The sequence below is a fragment of the Nannospalax galili genome, unplaced genomic scaffold, assembly GCF_000622305.1.
Source record: "Nannospalax galili isolate Female #2095 unplaced genomic scaffold, S.galili_v1.0 scaffold312, whole genome shotgun sequence".
NCBI classification, from domain to species: Eukaryota; Metazoa; Chordata; class Mammalia; order Rodentia; family Spalacidae; genus Nannospalax; species Nannospalax galili.
In genome coordinates this window covers 6,046,342-6,066,062 of record NW_008335967.1, presented here as the reverse complement: position 1 = coordinate 6,066,062, position 19,721 = coordinate 6,046,342, and the positions used below count along the sequence as shown (strand labels likewise).

Below are 19,721 nucleotides of genomic sequence, written 5' to 3'. Positions count from 1 at the left end.
TACTTTGACCTCTACACACACATACCACACCACACATACACCACACCACACACACACACACACACCACACACCACACCACACACACGCACACCACACCACACACACACACACACACACACACACACACACACACACACAACCCCACAAATTTTTAGGGCATCTATAAATAAAGCTAAAGAAAAAAGTTGCATGCTAAGGCCAACATGAGTATATATTTTTGCCTACTTGTTTCACTAAAAGTGCAGTTTACTGGCAATTCTTTTTCCTTTTGTGCCATATTCTCCACTGATGGGGTCCTCAAATTAGTTCTCTGAAATCTACTTTTGTCATGAGAAGTCTGCATCACACAAATTTAGCACTTACTATGATGTCACTGTAATGGTTATTTGTCACTCTGGCAGGAAACATGAAATTTATGTATTGTGAGTCTCTGGGTTAGGAGCTGAGGATGCCACAAAGCCAAGAAGACTTGCTCAACTCACACTATCTCACTTCTTCTTCTTCTTCTTCTTCTTCTTCTTCTTCTTCTTCTTCTTCTTCTGCTTGTTTATGTGTGTGGTATGGATGTGTGTGTGTGTGTGTGTGTGTGTGTGTGTGTATGTTTACATGTGTGTAGGTACACATGTATTTGGAGGCCTGAAATTGAGGTCAAGTCTTCCTCACTTGTCTCCACTTTATTGGGGCAGGGGCTCTCACTGAACCTGGAGCTTGCCAATTCTGGCCGGTCTAGGTAGTCAGCTAGTGCCAGGGATCTCATCTCTGCCTTCTGAAAGTTGGGATTACTAGTGGCTGCCATGGCTGTCCAGCTTTCTGTACATGGGCTCTGGGGATGCTAATTCTGGACTTGATGCTTTTTCCACTGAGCCATCACCCCAGGCTACACTACACTATTTGTTCTTTATCACATCTGTTTGCCTTCAGTCCTCATCTGGTAAATGATTCCTATTAATCTAAACAAAGTGCTGGGAAAAACTGAATAAGTATATTCTTTCAAAAAAATTTTTTTGGTCTTTTTTGAGACAGGGTCTTCCTGTAGCCTCAGCCAGCCTGGAGCTCGCTGCGTAAACCAGGCTGGCCTTGAACTAACAGAGATCCACCTGCCTCTGCCTCCCTAGTGCTGGGATTAAAGGCATGCACCACAATGCCTGGCTGAATAAGCATATTCTTGTAGAGGGGCTCAACACAAGTTTCTATAAAAGAAATGTTAAGTCCACTCTTAACTCCAATTACACAGAGATTTTTTCTTAAGAACTAATTTGATTATATTTCTTTATTGTTCAAGAGGACCTCTTGTAGACCTAAAATTATGCCATTTTAAAAATTTGCATTTATTATGTTTTGCTTGTCTAAGACAGAGTCTCATTATGTAGCACAGTCTGGTCTTTGAACTTGCTATATGGGCTAGAATGTCTTGAACTCTCAATCCTCATGCCTCATCCTCCCAAGTGCTAAAATTAAGCCATTTTAAATAAGTTAAATCAATGGAATGAAAGCTACCACTTAGCCATGTATTAAATATTAAAATCCACAGCCTATACAGACCCCCAATTTTATATGACATTGCTTACATCTGTCCAGCCTAGTCCTGGTTTAAGAGGGCACTCTTGCTTTCCTCCTTGTTTGTGTCTAGTCCATCTCCTCATCTGAGAAACCTTCCTCTGTCCTGTCAAAAGACTCTGGTGGTTAGCTATTGGGGATACTTCTTGCTAAGATGCACTCTCTCCCCAGTTGCACCACCCTGCAGGACTACATGGGCTCTGGCATCCTGAGACCAGCACATCCATTGCCCACCACTGTAAGAATCTGGCATTGCATGGAGGGTCTATGCTGAGAATGTATCCAGTGCCTTCTACTACACTAGTTGAGTGCTGTAAAAATATTTTTTTCTCACTTTTTTCTTACTATAGCTAAAGTTAGCTCAAGACAATGTTGAGCAAATACTCCATAAAATTCTGTTAAGTGAATGATAAATACAAAAAACTACAAGTATTTCCCTTGGAAGCAGAATCCTGTCTGGGAGAACAGTTTGGAGGCATCTGTAAGATAATGGTTTTCAGGGGCATCAGCTCAAATTTTTCTTCCTACCCCAAAGGAAATCTAAAGGAAATGGGTAAATGCCCCTAAGGCTGCAAACATAAATTCCACAAGTTGAATCTAATGAATCAAGTGAGGATTGCAACAAATCAATGCCTCAGCACAGAAATGGAAACAAGATCTTTCATTGGAATGGAAAAATGAAAAGTTTTCTAAGAATATTTTAGGATACTTTTCAAAATGGCTTAGCTGTTGATAACCTGATAAATTTTAGCTTGCAAACCTGGATTTCAGGATGCTCTAACTTTAAAAATCATCTAGTTAAGAGAGTTTGTATATTTATTTATATATACATGTATATGCATCTATATATTTACTAACACATGAATAATATAAATATATAATGTGTACATATAATGTATAAATATGTATGTAATATGTATCCATACTATACATACTTGAATGAATTGGAAGGCCACTACTGGTAAGCCTGGTAAGCCTGGACATAACCGGGCCCATTTTAGACATTCATTAGTAACTCAAACTACACACACACACACACACACACACACAGGTCCCTGAAGTACTTGGGACTCACTATTTTGGATTATATTTGTACCATAACTGAAAATGTATACAAGACCAATATGAAAATCTTGCTAATTATTAACATAATTTATCACTGAGCTCATAAATAATGATGGAATCCCCTAGAAAGTTACCTACATAACAGCTGAATGATTGCTCTATACAATGAATACTAAAATGAGAAATGAATTCCCAAAGAGTGACACTAAAAGTGACTTACTATAATCACATTAATAGTATGGCTTTGGAGAATTCTAAAACACACAAAGAAATATAAATGCTGGACTGACAACACATAATTTTTGACAATCTACTCAGCATAATTTTTGAACTGAGTATAAATGAAATAGCTATTAAACTGTAATTGTTATTTTGGTATTTCTTTACTATTAGCTTGTAATGTTGAGAATAAATACACACAATTATGACATCTTTAGTTCCCAGCATTCACATGGTAGCTCACAACCATCAGCAGTACTTCTAGTTTCAGGGGGTACAATGTCCTCTTCTGGCCTTCATGGGTACTGCATGCATGTGGTACACATACAAACATGCAGGCAAAACACTTATATACATAAAATAAAAATTACTGGCATCTATAGGATTTTTATGCATGTTTGAGGATAGCCCTCATATCATCCATGTAAACAGACTGGTGTCATGGCCTCCTACCTCATAAATATTCATATAAATGAATGATCACGAGACACATAAAACCATTTCTGGAACGTTCTTCAAAATATAACATATTTTCATCACAGAACATAATGCACAATATGTGGTTTACTATTACAAATTTCTAATCCTTCTTACTACCCAACAACTTTTAGTTATCACAACCCTAAAAAGAACTGTATTTCATTCTGATTATTAAAGTGTTAATGGACTGGAGAGATGGCTCAGCGATTAAGAGCACTGGTTGCTCTTGCAGAAGACTTGGGTTTGAATTCTAACACCCACATAGCAGCTAAAAACCATCTATAACTCCAGTTCTAGGGGATCCAATGCCCTCTTCTGGCCTCTGTGGGCATTTCACAACATGGGTGCACTTACATATATGCAAGCACAACACTCATACACACAAAAAAATAAAAATAAAATAGATAAAATGTTTAAAGTGTTAAATACTCACTACAGAAAGATTAGGATATACATGCTACTAGAGTTTAAAAGCTATTTTGAAACTTGGATTTTTTTCTAATTTTTCTAGTCATTTTTCATGACCACACATGCATTTTGAGTTGTCTGTAAATTGCAGGCAATACTGACTGAGAAGAAAGTAATCCACTATAATTGGGCAGTTTCACACAGCACTCTTACAAGCTGAAATGAAGCTCATTGATGAAAAAAGTAACAACTTTATGATAAGAAGAAAACTGTGCTTTGGCACAGTCAACCTCCTGGATGCACTGAACTGGTTACTGATGTAAACAACCTTTCATCGATGGTTCGTCTCCAGTGATGGAGGGCAGATGGTGGAGAGCAGCAAACACTGAGTCAGGCATGGCTGCCACACACCAGCAATTCTCATGTTACAGTTGGAGACCAATAAGCTTGTGCTTCATCTAAAAGACAGACTCTCTAGAATATTCCCTTTGGAAATGCACACAAATTGTGTGTGTGTGTGTGTGTGTGTGTGTGTGTGTGTGTGTGTGTAATTTAAAAATAGAATAGATGGAACAATTGCAAACATTTCATTAAAAGGCATCTCATTCTGGGTAGGAATTTTTACTTTTCATATGAAAGCTCCTAAAAGAAATAATATCGAATACAGTATTTTTTTTTCATTAGCTGTATCAAAATTAAACACAGATTATTTATGTCAAACATAAAATCTTAATCAGTTTCTTTTAGGCACCAAAAATAATCTCTATCACTATCAGTCAAAGCTCAGGAAATTGAAGAGATTTCAATCTTAATATAGCGAGTAAGGCAGTTCCGCCTTAATAGAGTAACCCAATCTATTCAAAATCCATATGTAAGCCATTTATAAAAATGTCTCAGGACTGGAAGGTAGGCTCAGTGGAAAAGGCGTTTGCTGGCAAGTTTGACAACTGAGTTCCATACCTGGGACATGAAAGGAGAAAACTAACTCCTTCAAGTGGTGGTCTGCCCTCCACACATGAGCTATGGCACATGGGCTTGTGAGCATGCACACACAATAAATAAACAGAATGTAATACAATATTTAAAGTTGTTTCGGATTATCTGTGGCACTTTTAATACCATTATCACTTGGTGAGAAGTGACAACAGAATGTGAAACACTTAAAAATATTTCATTTTATGTTTTAAATTATTAACTACAAATATTTAATCTTTTCTAATTCTAAAAGTATTTGGCACATTATCAACTATGAATAAAACAAGCATTTCCAAGTTAAATTGCTAAAATTGGTTAATAAAAACACTTACCAATGGAAAACTGGAGGACAGAAGCTGTGGTTGTATTTAGGCCTGTGGTAGTCTAGAAAAAGAAATATGCAAAAATAAGACAAGACATAGAGGAGGACCAGCTCGAAAGTGAGGAAAGAGGTGAGGCTTGCGAGAAGAAAGGCTCCATCAGAAGATGTTGCACTTATTCAGAGGTTCATTCATCCACATCAATAGGTCTGAGGTTAGATGTAATCCCCTTCCCCTTTGGAGAGCAGAATGTGAGATACTGACTTGGGTTTGGATAGTAAACTTCTCAGTCTGCTGTTGAAATTATTCTAGAGCAATCTTCCAGGTCAAGTCACAAGAACTTTAAACAAAATCTTCTGCACAAATCCTACTACCTCCCACTATCCTACCACAGGTCTGGGAATCAAAAAGACTACTATAAAAAGGCTACCAAACAAAAACTGGGAAATAAATTAAGAGTGAATGAGTAGAAAAAGATTATTTTTTAAAAGTAAACAGGGGGGCTGGTGAGATTGCTTAGTGGGTAAAAGTGCTTTCCATCAAGCCTGAGGACCTGAGTTCAATCCTTGGGACCTACTTGGTGGAAGGAGAGAGCAAGCTGCCTTCTGACCACACTGTGGCATGCCCATACCCCTCCAAATAAATAAATGTAATAAAAATTTTTAAGTAAATAGAACTACAACAGCCAACAGATGCCAGAATTCTTAGGCTGAGGGTAAGGATAGTATTCTAAAATTGTTTATGATAATGGTAGCACAACTCTGTACATGAAACACAAAACTAGTGAATAGTTAGAGTATTTAGCTACTTAAGAGAGTGAGGGAGGGAGTGAGGGAGGGGAGGTGATAGTGAAGGGCCTAGAAATAGCTGTGCAACACATTTCTACTAAATTTCTTAATTTCATGAAAAGCTTATTTAGTCAACTTTTCCCTTTGGAAAGAGGAATGATGCTTATATAATTGTATCTAAAGTTGTTTATTTATTTATTCTTTGAAGCAGACATGAACTTCAAATGAGATAAAAGTTAAGCTTCTCATTTTGCTGGGCTCCTGAGCCCTGTATGCTGAGGCATGGGATGCCTCAGAGGACTACACTCTGTAAACAGTAAGTGCAGGAATGCATTCTCACTATAGTGGAAATACTATTCATCTTACTTTCACTCCTTTTATGTTATAATATCTTTAAACATCCCTGTGCTTGGTGAACTCCCAAGTTCCAAAACCTTCCAGGTGCAGAAGTGTCGAGCGCTATCTTGTTTATGAATTACTGTGGGAAATGAGTGAGCCACTCTCTAACTCTACAAGAAGTCAGTTGAGATGTGAATATTGAAAAATCTGCAACAGGACCTTGAAAGATGCCTGGGTTTCTTTAAGCATGTGACTTTAAAATTCAGTGGAGAATTAGCAAAGGTAATCGACAGAACACAGAGACATTTTATAAGCTCCCCAGCTACAGGACTCGCTACAAGCTTCTAATTTATGTTAAACATAAGTCACTGGTGTCAGGTGACAAAAGAGATACTGATTGTGTTTAACCTGAATCTGTCTGTTATGCCCACACCTATTTCCTGTCCTTTTCCTCCCATCAGAGTTATCAGAGAAAAAGGTACAGTAAAATACCTTGAAAAGAAATCTGGTTTGTTTTATTTTTTTCAGAGCTTCTAGAGTAAATTTAACTATCTATCCTCATGGGTTTCCACTTGGCTAATTTGATATTAAAATCCAAAGAGGCACAATACCAATAGAGAAAATTTCTTTCAATTTCACATAGATTGAATGATTTTGTGAAACTAAGTAGATTCCCAGATGAATTATGAAACACTTTCAAAAGTCGATTCTTTGAAATAGTGGTATTATATAAAGTAAAAGCACCATAGTTATTGGCACTGTTAGTGCACAGAATACACTAGACAGCCTTCAATGCTATAATCATTCAATGATAGAATCATTTAATGTAATTTAATATAACCTTCAGTGATATAATCAATGATGCTATGTCACCCATATGATCAAGTTTCATAGCTGTGAACTCTGCTATTGAAAAGCAAGTTGCACGAAAAACTGCTAAGTTGCAAATTATACGAGGGTGACCCTAGCTTTTGGTTGTCATTGATTCTACGTACACTTTTCCTCACAAGAGAAGTGGAGGACTTGGACTTGTGCAATGGTTGATTATCTTTGCATTATTTTACCCACTCATATTAGTAAAACTTTCAGCTACAAAAAAGTAATAGGAGGGGCTGAGAGATAGCTCAGCTAATAATGTGCTTGCTGTGTAAGCATGATGACCATAGTGTAGATCCCCAGGGCCCATGTGAAAGCTGGGCTTGAAGATGCACATCTGTAATCCAAAAGCTGGGAGGCCAGAGACAGGAAGATTCCTAGAGCTTTCTGGCCAGGCAGTCTAGCTAAACAGGTGAGCTCCAGGTTCAGTGAGAGACCCTGTCTCAAAAAATTGGGTGGATAACAATTGAAAAAGACACTCAAAATCAGCCTCTGACCACACACTCACATGCACGCATGCACACCTGAAGACATGCATACACACTCAAATACCACACATACATTCAAAAATAATAGAAAAGATAATGGAAAAAGTAAAAGGAAGCACTACTTATAAAATCTTTTAGTCTATTTTTATTATTAGATTTTATAAATTATTAATCTTGAGTTCAGTATAAAGATTTACAGTAAAGTTACTAAGACTTTATATCTGAAAACAAAAGGACTTCTCTGGGGATTTTGATAAATAATATAGTAATTATGAATTACTGATGAAGAACTTTTGATGAAGAACTTTTTCCCCACTAAATCTCACTGCTCTTAGACAATTAAGTTTCAAACTATAGATAATAATAGTATGACAATTTAGGTGAACCTCAAAAATTCACTGTAGATTGAGATTGTTCATTATGTACTCTTTCCTTGAAAAATTTTTTGAATTGAATGCTCTCTTAGCCCAAATTTACCATTATTGCTAAAACGTACCTCCAAACATATGAGCAAAATTTCACAAATAATTTCTTTTTAGAAAGAGAAGAGTAGGAATGGGGGTATAGATAAGTGGTAGACTGCTTTCCCAGCATGTGTGGGGTCCTTGGTGTGATCGTATGGCACCATGAATAAATAAATATTAATATTTTTTTGGTCTTTTTTGAGACAGGGTCTCCCTGTAGTCCCAGCTGTCCTGGAACTCACTATGTAGACCAGGCTGGCCTTGAACTCACAGAGATCCACCTGCCTCTGCCTCCTGAGTGCTGGGATTAAAGGCGTGCTCCACTATGCCCAGCAATATTTATATTTTAGAAAGAGAGCAACATAACTCATTTCAAGTTCTGAGAATATATTTTCTCTTTAAAGAATATGTAGATGCATTTCTTTTTATCATCACTTCATAGTAGCAAAATGAATAATATTAGTGTTATCATAAAACCTAGAGGTGTAAATGTTTAATAAAATACCTGAGGATCCCATAGCCTTAGTGGTGGAGACAAAAACCACCAGAATACGGAGACAATAGATACCATCTCCAGATGACCCTGGCCTTTCTGAAATTGGATAGATTATCGCTAGTATAAAATGTGGGTGTCATTTCCCCATTCTCAACCTGGCTGCACTGTATTCACTTTGGATCTAGAGAACAAGTTCATTTTAGAGAAAAACCTATGATAGAAGTATAAAACTGCATGGCTTTTTATATCTCAGATGAAGATTATTCTTTTGATATTTTTGAGATAGGGCCACTTTTTAGATAGGCCAAACTAGCCTCAAATTCACAATCTCCCTGCCTCTGTCTCCCAAATGCTGAGATTACAACTGTGTGTCACCATGCCCAGTTATAAAATAATTACTCTGAATATTTTCCTTTTTAGTTTAAAGACTAACCTCACATATCAAAATCAGTCAACTAGGATATCAACTGTAATGATAAATAAACTGAGATATAAAGAAAGCATCAGGATTACACACAAGGGAAAAATAAATTAGCTATTTCAGTTTTTATGCAGTGGAAATACAAATTCTGGCATTCTATGATGAAAGACATTGTTGCCTATTGCTATGATTTCCAGAAATATTACTGAATGGAGGAACCTCCTAAAATAGGCAATTATTCTGAGCTCAATTAACTATGATAAAACTAATTTTATTTTAAGGTTTATAGATAATTAATTCAGTCATGGAACATTATTTAAAGTGTACTAGCAAATTTATTTTTTTCAGGAGGAATTTCACTACCAGAATCACATTTGTCTGCAGGAATATTACAACACCTTGAGAGACTTGAATTATGAGCACCTATTATTTTAATTTGCATCTAATTAATTCTATTTGTGATCTAATTTCAACTTAAAACTCTTTAATTCATCAATGTTCCGAAGTTCATATCTTTAATAAGTTAAATATATCTACTGCTGTGAAAGGAGTATTCAAGCAGCATAAAATAAAACCATGATGCAAAAATTAATTGACGTTCACATTCTGATAACTAAATCTTCTTTAATTTCCTATTTAAGGTCTTTTCTTCCTTTTTACTATGGAAGCCAGTCCAACTTTTAAAGTTAATGATTTTGAAATACAATGTGTGACACAGGGTGAAAATACAACCTGTTACTAAAACCTCCTGAAAAGGAAGCTATGAGAGAGAAAGCTTTAGTTGGAAAGCAGAAAAAGCCAAGCATAAAAGTACAAAGACAGTGTTAGAGGCAAAGTAATTGAGCCAGGGTATAATATAGCAATTGCTCTTATAGCCCTTCTCAGGAATGTGAAATGAATGTAGTCATCATGTCAGAAAGAAGTACCAAGGAGAAACAAAGGGCTCATTAGCCATATGCTGATGGTTAGTGGTTTCACTGTTTTTAATTTAGAATGTTCATGTTTCATTCCACATAGGATTCGGGAACTTACCTCTGTCAAGCAATGGATAATGGATAATTGGTCTAGCTTAAATGAGGGTAACCTACTCTGGAGTCATTTGGCATAAATTAAATAAAAAACCTGATTCATTCAGTTACTCTTTTACTTTAAAAAAATCCATCAAAGTTCCTCAATGGTTAGGAGCTAAAGTTTAAGAGTAATGTAATAAGACATCTTTGACTTTCAGAGAAAATAATAAGAGCAAGATTCCACATAAGAACTTAGAAAGTCATGTGGGTTTAAATAGGACATGGTTTATGTACATAAATAGTAATATACCTATATACTTTAAAAACTATTTTGTTTATTTATTTTTTATTTTATGTGTATGAGCGTATTGCCTGCAAATAGGTAAGTGCGCCTGTGTGGTTTCAACACCCGCGGAGGACAGAAGAGGCTGTCGGATCCCCTGGAACTGGAGTTAAGGACAGTTGTTAGCTGCCATGTGGGTGCTGGGACTTGAACCCGGGTCTTCTGCAAGAACAGCCAGTGTTCTTAACTGCTGAGCCATCTCTCCAGCCCCCAATATACCTATATCTTAAAAGCCACCTAATCATAGTAATGAATCATGTTTAATAAAACCTGTTGATTCTGCTGATTTTATTACTGAATTCTTCATTTTTCATTTGAAAATAGATCATAAAACTACCTCTCCCAGTTTTGAGATGTGGGTAATATAAATAATACTGCAAATTTTCACTTGAACTCCAAGGGCATAAGAGAACCTTTTGTTGGCAAAAGAGCTCAGTCAGTACTGTAATGGAATCACATACATAAATGGCATATACTTACCAGTTCTCGAGGACCATATGGCTCACAGAAGGTAACAGCATTGCCGTGCATAATTGCACCACACTGTTCTCCAGTCTCACAGTTACTGCAATCAACCCTGCAGAAATACAAAATGTGTTTGCAGTCTGAGAATTAAGTAGCACAAGGTGGTTTCTTGCTCAGGTAAAGAAAGATGTAATAGTTACTGCTACTCAGAGCAAACCATCGTTGTATAGAAGGTAATGGCATGTTGAATTATGACAAGGATCAGAACATATGAAATCAGAAAACCCTGAATGCAAATCTTAACTCTTTCAGTAACTTGCTGTGGTGGGAAGTTCCTTAAATCTTCTGAATACAATTTCCTCATCTATAAAATTAAGTCTCCTACAGTACTGACATAAGTCTCAAATAGTTTTTCTGATAATTAAGTGAGAGAGTGTCTAGGAAACCAAGAGTTCAGGAAAAGTCTGACAGCAGGTACTTAATAAAGGAAGATGGTATTATCAATAATTATACACAACATACATGAAGCCCAGTAGACCCAATATAAGAATACCTGCAAGTATTAAAAATAAGTGAAGTGATATCTACTTACATAATAAACTAAAAATCAACACCTTTAAAATGAAAATATATACCACAAATTTAGATACTTTGCATTATGGCCAGCGTAAATATTTTAAATACCCGTTCTCAGACAAATTTGCATATCTACATTCCACTATGCTAAAAATAATGAAATCAAATATTTTATTTAATTCACAAATTACTAAGATATATACAGTTTCTAATTCAAACAAATTTTGGACAATAACTTCCTATATTAACTGAAAATAATTTAATCAGCTATAACTGTAAAATGAGGTGGTTAATAAAAATTTGGGACAGGATCTCAAGATACATTGTTCGTGTCTCTCTAGAAGAAACAGAAGGTATGCCTCCTCTGGATCTGACTGCACATTTTTGGTAACATTTAATGCTCTGCACTGTAACCTTTCAACCCACAGTCATTACGCATCTCACGTGTAGAAAGAAAGATCTGTATTTCCCCCGTCTCATCTTGAACTCACATGAGAGCTGTGTTTTACGTGGAAAGAATGTTTTCAAAGAACTTCATAGTCCAGGAGCCAAATTCTGTGAAAGGGCACTGTGCCCTGTGCTTGGAAGGTCACAGTATTATCCCTTTCTGTTTACTGATTTCAGAGACAGAAACAACTGCCATCTAGACAGGAAGACAACGTGAAAAAAAGACAATGTGGCCCAGAAGGCCACGAGGCAGAATCACAGTAAGCATAAACTTAGCAAAGAAATTTAATTCATCTGTTTTAATCTAATTCTTGTTTTACCAGATAGCGTAAATGACAATTGTTTTCATCTTTCCAGCTGTTCCCAACAAGATCAAGCAATGCCCGTTGTTTTTAATTTGGGAGGAGGGGGCAGAAAAGAATTTCTAACAAGAATTTAAAATGTATCTCGTCACAAATCTTAGCAGGAAGTTGAAATCTTTTTTTTTTTAGGACAGTAGCTTTAAAGGATGATGAACCTGACTCTTAATACTTATTCATAGCACATTCATTTATGGTATGTTGTATGTTATAAATACTTGTTGAATAAATAATAGAATGTAAAAACTTCATAAACAGAAGTATTACAAATTCGTAAACAGAACTATTCTTAACATCTGACGTCTAATGAACTTGGAATAGTACCTGGCACGGAGTAAGCATAAAGTGTTACATCGTCATTATTATTACCATTATTAATTTCTGATGGATATATGCCATTTTCATCTGCTACAGAGCCATTAGATTTAATTCCCTTTTCTCCCACAGAGATTACGTTGTATGAATTTCCTACTGCTGTTGTTCTAATTCTTTAAACTGTGAAAGAAGTAGTGTAAAAATTATACTGGACTTTTTTCAGTGCTAGGGAAATAATGGGTTTCTTATATTACTGATCAATGAGGATTATTTGATCTCTAAGTCACTGTGAAATAGTTTGAGAGAAACATCAACCTTGACAAAGAAAATTAAGACAATATTCAAACCCTGTAATGATTATCTGCCATCAACCTCCAAGGGCATATCACTAGCATCATCGTTGATGTGAACCTGAGGTTGGCTGTTTGAATCTCTGTAGCAAACATTCGCTCTCTACACATTCACCAGTATTTCACAATCAACCATACATGAGGAAAACAATATCTGAGTAAAGCACAAGTAGTAGGCCTCTATGCTTGTAATTAAATACAATTTAGGTGAAATTTGCTTATCTCTATGTTGTTTAAAAGTGATGCTGACGTAGATGTTCTAACACCCTAAAGTTAGAAATTCAGTGACTAGACAGATATGAGAGGTATGTTTGGAGATCAGTTCTACCTTGTAGAATAACAGGGGTTAATAAAATAAACACAAGAAAAAAGCAAACAGTAAAGAGTTACAACTCTTCTTCCCAGTGGTTCAACAACCCTTCTAAACCTTGCTGCTCAGCATTTCACTTTATATCTCCAGAACTTTAAGGCAAAAACATTAAAAGCATGCTACCCTGTTGAAGAAACTTCAAGATTCCCAAGTACCAGGTATACTGGGTTGTTACTTAGGGGGACAAAAGCTTCATCAAGGGTCAGTGGGACAAATGAGTCAGCTTCCTGCCAAGCTTTTAAATGCCCCTTGCTTGAATTTCTCAGTCTGACTGAGTTTGTCAACATAATTTATTTTAATTTACCCTGAATGTCCATCCCTCTAGGTGGTCGAATGTAACCCTCTGTCAGATGCAAGTGGTGTTATTTCTTCATTCACCATTTATCAGTTCATTCTTCTGTTTAACAGAATTCCATTAAGGACTTACAGACACAGTGCTAAGCATTCCTAGTACAATGGCCAATATATCGCTATCATTTTCTTCCAGCAGTTCACATTCCAGATGACAAGGCAGAGAAGTAAACAAATAGTTCCAACCACGAGTATCTGCTCAATGATAGCTGGTCATTACATGCTTTTATGTGCCGAGTGCCCTGAAGTGCATTTAAACTTTTCAACCTCTCTCTCAGAGGAGAAAGTTATTGTCTTCATTTTTACTAATAAGAATAATGATGTTCAAAGACCAGAAGCAATTCACTCCAGGTTACACAGCCATAAAGCTGAAGGGCCTCAATTTGAACCAAAGGATTGCAACATTTTCCAAAAATGTCAAAAGTATTTGGGAGCTCTTATCTTACCCCTAAAAGATTTTAGGGTTACCTCTTCAGAGGGGAAATGTTAGAGTAGCCAAAAGCCCCCCTCAAAAGAAAGTGTACCCAAAGTTGGCAGAAAAAAAGTGATGGGGAGATATGGGAGGAGTTGGAGGGGAGGAAGTGGACATGGATTTGATCAAAACACATTATATGCATGTATGAAATTCTCAATAAATTTTTTAAAGTAAAACAAGAAAAAGTAATACCACTTTGGAGTATCACTGTTCAACAAAGTAGTAATATAAGTCACACACATGATTTTCAACTTTTAGACTGGCAAGATGGCTCAGAGGGGAAAGGTGCCTGCCCCTAAGTCTGATGACCTGAGTTTAATCCTGGAGATCACATTTTCACCTGGAAGAAAGAGAGACTTTATTCAGGTAAGTGTCCTCTGGCTTCCACACACATGCTCCCCTCTACAAAATAATATGTAAACATAAATTTGAACTTTCTAATGTCTATATTACAAATGAAAGAAAGGGCTGCACCTGTAACTCAGTAGTAGAGCACTTTCCTATCAAGTTCAAGGCCCTAAATTCAATTCCTAACATTGCAAAGCAAAGCCCCAAAATAGAAAGTCCTTAAAATTAAAGAAACAGATGAATTCATTTTCAATATGTTTTATTTAACCTAATATAGTCAAATTATATTTTCATGTGCAATTAACACAGACATTATTAATGGCATAGTTGGCACTCTTTTTTCATGGTAGGCTTTCCAATTGTTGGGTATATTTTATATCTCATTTCAGACAAGCCATATTTCAAATGCTCAACAGTCATATGGGATAAGTGGCTGTCATACTGGCCAACACAACTCTAGGGCATTATAGGACTTGGAAACTGACTGTTCTCTAGTTACAATGACTGTAAGAGGTGACAAGCCAACCTTAGATATTCATAAGACTGACATTGATAGTTTAGGATCTGGTTGAAATGTTAAGAACACATATTTTTAGGGGTGGGGATGGGGGTGAGGAAGGGATATAAGCAAAAGAAGAGGTCCAAATATGCATCCCTGGGGGGCAATCCAATTGTCCTGAGTCTGGTTTCTGGAAAACTCAGCCAGTCATCACAACACTTCTCTGTAACTCTAAGCCCATCTCCTTAACTTTCCCATGATTTACTGGCAATGGAGTTTATTTCTGTACTTGTTCCTAATCAGCAAAGTGGACTTCCTGATGGTGAATCCATCACATGGCCTTTCTAGCTTTTTTTCCAGTTATGAAGATTACCTATCTTACAACTCCACACATGAAGCCCATTACCACAAAGGGCAAGATAAACCATTATTTCACCATGAGCACAATGATTCTGAGGGAGACCAGAGAAGAGAATACAAAGGAAACTTGTCAGAGTTTTTAGAAGAGAATTATGTGTCAGAAAGACAAGGTGAATTTTAAAACTCTACAGTTACAAATAAACATACACACTCCAAACAAGAGGAATTCCTGGCTCAGCAAAGAATTCAAAACAATTCCTAAGTGCTAAGTATTCTTTCCTCCTATCCTCCCTTCTTAAATATTAAGACCCGCAGATGTATGAAATTTTACTCTTCTTTTAAAGAATCATTCTATAAGTTCCCAAGAACTGGGGTTCAATTTGCTACGTGATGAGTGGCCCAATTTTCAGAGGGGAAAAATAAAAGGTTCTGTTTGTTGTGGCATTTAAATCTACAGCCTCACAACCAGATTTCTTCCACTGAGCTGAAGAAAATGATGGGCTTTGTAAAGTTAGACAACATATTCTTCAAGATGTGTGGGAAGGAGGAAGTTTTCCATAATCCCAGTTAAACAGACTTTTGTTTTTCAATTTAAAAAGGAATTTGACCACCCAGGCTAAGGATTAGAAATGAATTGCTTCTCTACCTAATGGCAAAAATACCAAATATGGAATGCTTCTCTAACATTTCTCAACATGAAAAAGAAGCACATAAGAATTTGACAAATGCTATGGAACATTTTATGAGCTACGTGAAAAAGCTAGCAATTTTCAAAGACGATATGAGGCCTGAATTTATTAAACCCTCTCTGAACCTATTTATTGCATGCTGAGGTTCCACATGAGCCCCTCTATTACTGGAGTTCACAGATCATCAGGTTAGAGGGAACCTGAAACATCACTGCATCTCATTACCCCTCATTTTATAAACGACAGGACAGGACTAGAATTCAGGGTTCTATACCCCTTACACAGCCAGTTAAGAGGAAAGAACTCCGATTCTATAAAAGAACGAGTGTTACAAAGAACACATCATTTTTTTTAACTGCTAATGAGTATTCTTCAAATTATTTTTTCATCTATGAGATACAAATATTTTGTTTCACTAATGAAATTCTAAATAAAAATAAGAGAAATAAAATGGCTTTCAATAGAAAACACTGAATTTGCAGGACTGGTATGCATAAGAATCACATTCAACACCATTTTGGTTACTATACACCCTTAGATAATTGATCAAAATCTGTTTTGTGGTTATGCTATCATTTTCTCCTCTCTCTCAGACTGCTTTCCTTTTGCTGTAAAAAACATAAGAGAATCAGTATATAAATGCTTTGCAACAAAACTAGGGTCAAACTATAAACAAAAAATAAATACTTTGAACAGTTTTGCTTTCATTGCAACCAACTCGGCCATTTCTAAGCTTGTTTTGGTGTCATCTTTCTATCTAAAAAAATGTTTAGGTGGCTGCATTCTCATCTTGGGACAAAGAATTTTACACGATGTGCATTTGAGTAGAGAGCATACTTTAAAGGTATAATTGTGTCTTTTATTCAGATTTTAAAATTATTAGGCATGGGGGCTAGAGAGATGGCTCAGTGATTAAGAGCAATGACTGCTCTTGCAGAGGACCCGGGTTCAATTCCCAGGACCCACATGGTGGCTATGAACCATCCTTAACTCCATTTCCAGGGGAATCCAAAAGCCCTCTTCTGTCCTCTGCAGCACTGCATGACATGGGTGCACTCACATACATGCAGGCAATACATTCATACACATAAAATAAAAATAATAAATAAAATATTTAAAATTATTAGGCATAGCAACACACCCAACCATCCAGTAAGCAGATCCAGAAGAAATTGGGGCGCCATGTGGATCTGGAACAGAGCCCCCCGCCACATTGACTAAAGGACCTTGAAGGCACAGGAAAGAGGGGGAGGATTAATGACAAAATTGAGCTCTTTGCACAAGTGCAGATTTATGAATGGTTGGTGGTGACATCATCCTGATAACAAATAAATAATTGGAATATCATTTCCTCAACAGTAGTCTAACACCATGACTCATTGTTCTTTTCAGATCATAGTGAAATCACTTAGCCTTAGTCAGGCACTCTACCGAAACAAGTTAATCATCTAGAAACTCACGGCAATCACTTATCGTTAGATTCTCATTTGAAATAAATGTCATTTGTCCCCAAGACCTAGGACACCATATTATCTATCCATAATTTATTACCTCCAAAGAGGTCAATCTTATACTCAGCCCCATAAGAAGCAATCTGCCTTTCAATGAGCCAGTATTATCTATTTTTGTAGAGAGAAGTTAAAATAATTTTAATATTTGTTTTGCTTATAAAGATTTCTTTAAAATTGGGGAAAAAGGAATTTTTCTTATAACTCGTTGATCTGAAGATAGTGTGTCTCTGCCCCTGATGTAGATCACATTGTGTGCTGACATAATTTGATACATGATTTCACAGAGCAAGGCTGGATCAGGGACTATAAATCTACCAGAGTAAATGAGATCCTAAAGGGTATTAGTTGTTGAGTGATCACCTGAGCTCTTCAGAGTCCTCTGAAGAATGCTTCCTGATCCTTCTGATCAAGCCTCCATAGACTTTGATCGTATTTGTTTGATTTGGTTTGGTTTACTGAGATAAGGTCTTGCTAATTTTATAAAGTCCTTAATGGACTGGTGCTAACTCACTCCTGCCTCTGTTTCCCAAGTGCTTGGATGATGAGAAAATGCCCAACTTTATTTTATAATAAAGAGATAATTTTTCTTGTGCTAAATAGAGTCTGGCCATTTACCTGGAAGCAATTTATGTGACCATTTAGAAATAAAGATTGAATTTTTAAAAATAAACACATTTCAAAAAATATCCACTTCTCTTTGTAATATGGAATATTTTTTAGAAAAACTGCAAGAAAAGTTCACTGCTTGAGGTTGAGAATAATCTCACCTTAACTATGTCATGCATTTTTTTCTAAGGCGCTAACACTTGCCTTAAACGTGAAAATGACAAACTCCATTTATAGCTCAATCTTACTCATTACATTTCACTGTGGAAGGTAAGAAAAGTCTTCTGATTTCACTAGGGAGTTAAAAAATCTGATCTCTTCCTTGTTAACAGGTACAATGACAAACAGGTTAAAAATAACTCCTAAACCTCTACTACTTCCCACAATATTCTGATCTCCTACTATGGTGAATTCTGTGGCATGCTGCTTGAAGAAGTATTTCCTCACTTGCTTCATCTGTGCGTGACAGTTAATTCCATCGAGTGAGCTCTTGTTTCTGTCATCTCAAACACAATTACAGAAGGAAGTAAGAAGCCTCCAGATTTATACCTTATTTGATCAGTGGGATACCTCCTGGGTAACCTTTCTATTGTAGATAAAGGCTTTCCTTAGCGCAATTATATCATGGGAAAAAAGAATGGAAAAATGCAAGATAGGAAAGTTAGAGGGAAGTTTTGAACTAAGAGGAAAAGGTTGTTTGCAAAAGAGATCAGAGAACGAAAGACAGTGGGAAGAAATCAAGAAGAGGAAATAAAAATTGAGAAGGATCAGCAAAAGACCAGAATAGTACACTGTAAGGCTCCAAAAATAAAATTATAATTCCAAAACCCTAATATACAGTATAGATTCTGGCAAAAGCATATCACCAGAAAAGACATTTATCCCTTACTTTGCTCATTTATTCACAATCTCTTTTAATCACTTATCCTTTAAAAATTACAGATCTAGAAACTGTTATACTAAGTGAAGTTAACACAGACTCAGAAAAACAATGTATGTTCTTCTTCATATGTGGCTCCTAGCACCAAATCCTTTTAAATTCCAGGTCCTTTTAATAAGATGATGCTATACAGCAGTCCCTTCTGCATGAAAAAACTACCATCATCATGACTTTAGCTGAGCCTGATCACTAAACATTGTCACAACTGGGCTTGTTGATGGTCGTGCTCATTCATTAAAGGAGGGCTGAGCAGGCTTATTGGACGCTCACCGCATTATCCAGCCACTCTTCCCAGTCAACTGTATGTAATTTGATCCTAATCACACGTGGCCTCCTGGATTTGAGGAGGGCTAAAGTATAGAGTCTGGGGAAGGATAGGAAGAGGAGGCATGACCCATGCTGTGTAAAGGCTTTCCAGTGTGCATACCCTCAGGTCATAACAACCCCTCAGAAATCTTAGTAAGTAAACTCAATAAATTCATTGGTTCCCCAGTAAAACTTTAATCAAATATTGGCTTGACACTAGAACCTTAAAAGGAAATAAGCATTGCTTAGCATCCACAGGAAAAGTCTCACAACAGATGGAAAATGTATTTGTTAATGCTATTATGTCTCATAATTATTTAAAAAAAGAAAATGAGAATGTAAAAGATGTTAAAAGGATATAGGAATGAAGATATTTTCCAAAATAGACAGAAAAAATGAGAAAGCCTAAGCAAGTGATGAAGGCCTGTTTAGGTTTGTTCTGCTATATAGAGGATGAGACAAAAATAATATACACATAATCTTAAATTTTGTAAGGTCACAGTT

At 36.3% G+C, this 19,721-nt stretch overlaps 1 protein-coding gene across 3 annotated transcripts in view; it reads right to left on the bottom strand.

The window, feature by feature from the left end:
- Positions 1-19,721, bottom strand: part of Reln (reelin) — a 492,143-nt gene that overhangs the window by 255,871 nt on the left and 216,551 nt on the right. For all 3 annotated transcript variants that reach the window (XM_008830753.2, XM_008830756.2, XM_008830755.3), the window contains exons 7-8: positions 10,731-10,827; positions 5,038-5,089 (exon numbers count right to left, since the gene is read on the bottom strand). In XM_008830753.2, the coding sequence (XP_008828975.1) occupies positions 5,038-5,089; positions 10,731-10,827 (149 nt within the window). The remainder of the gene's footprint in view (positions 1-5,037; positions 5,090-10,730; positions 10,828-19,721) is intronic.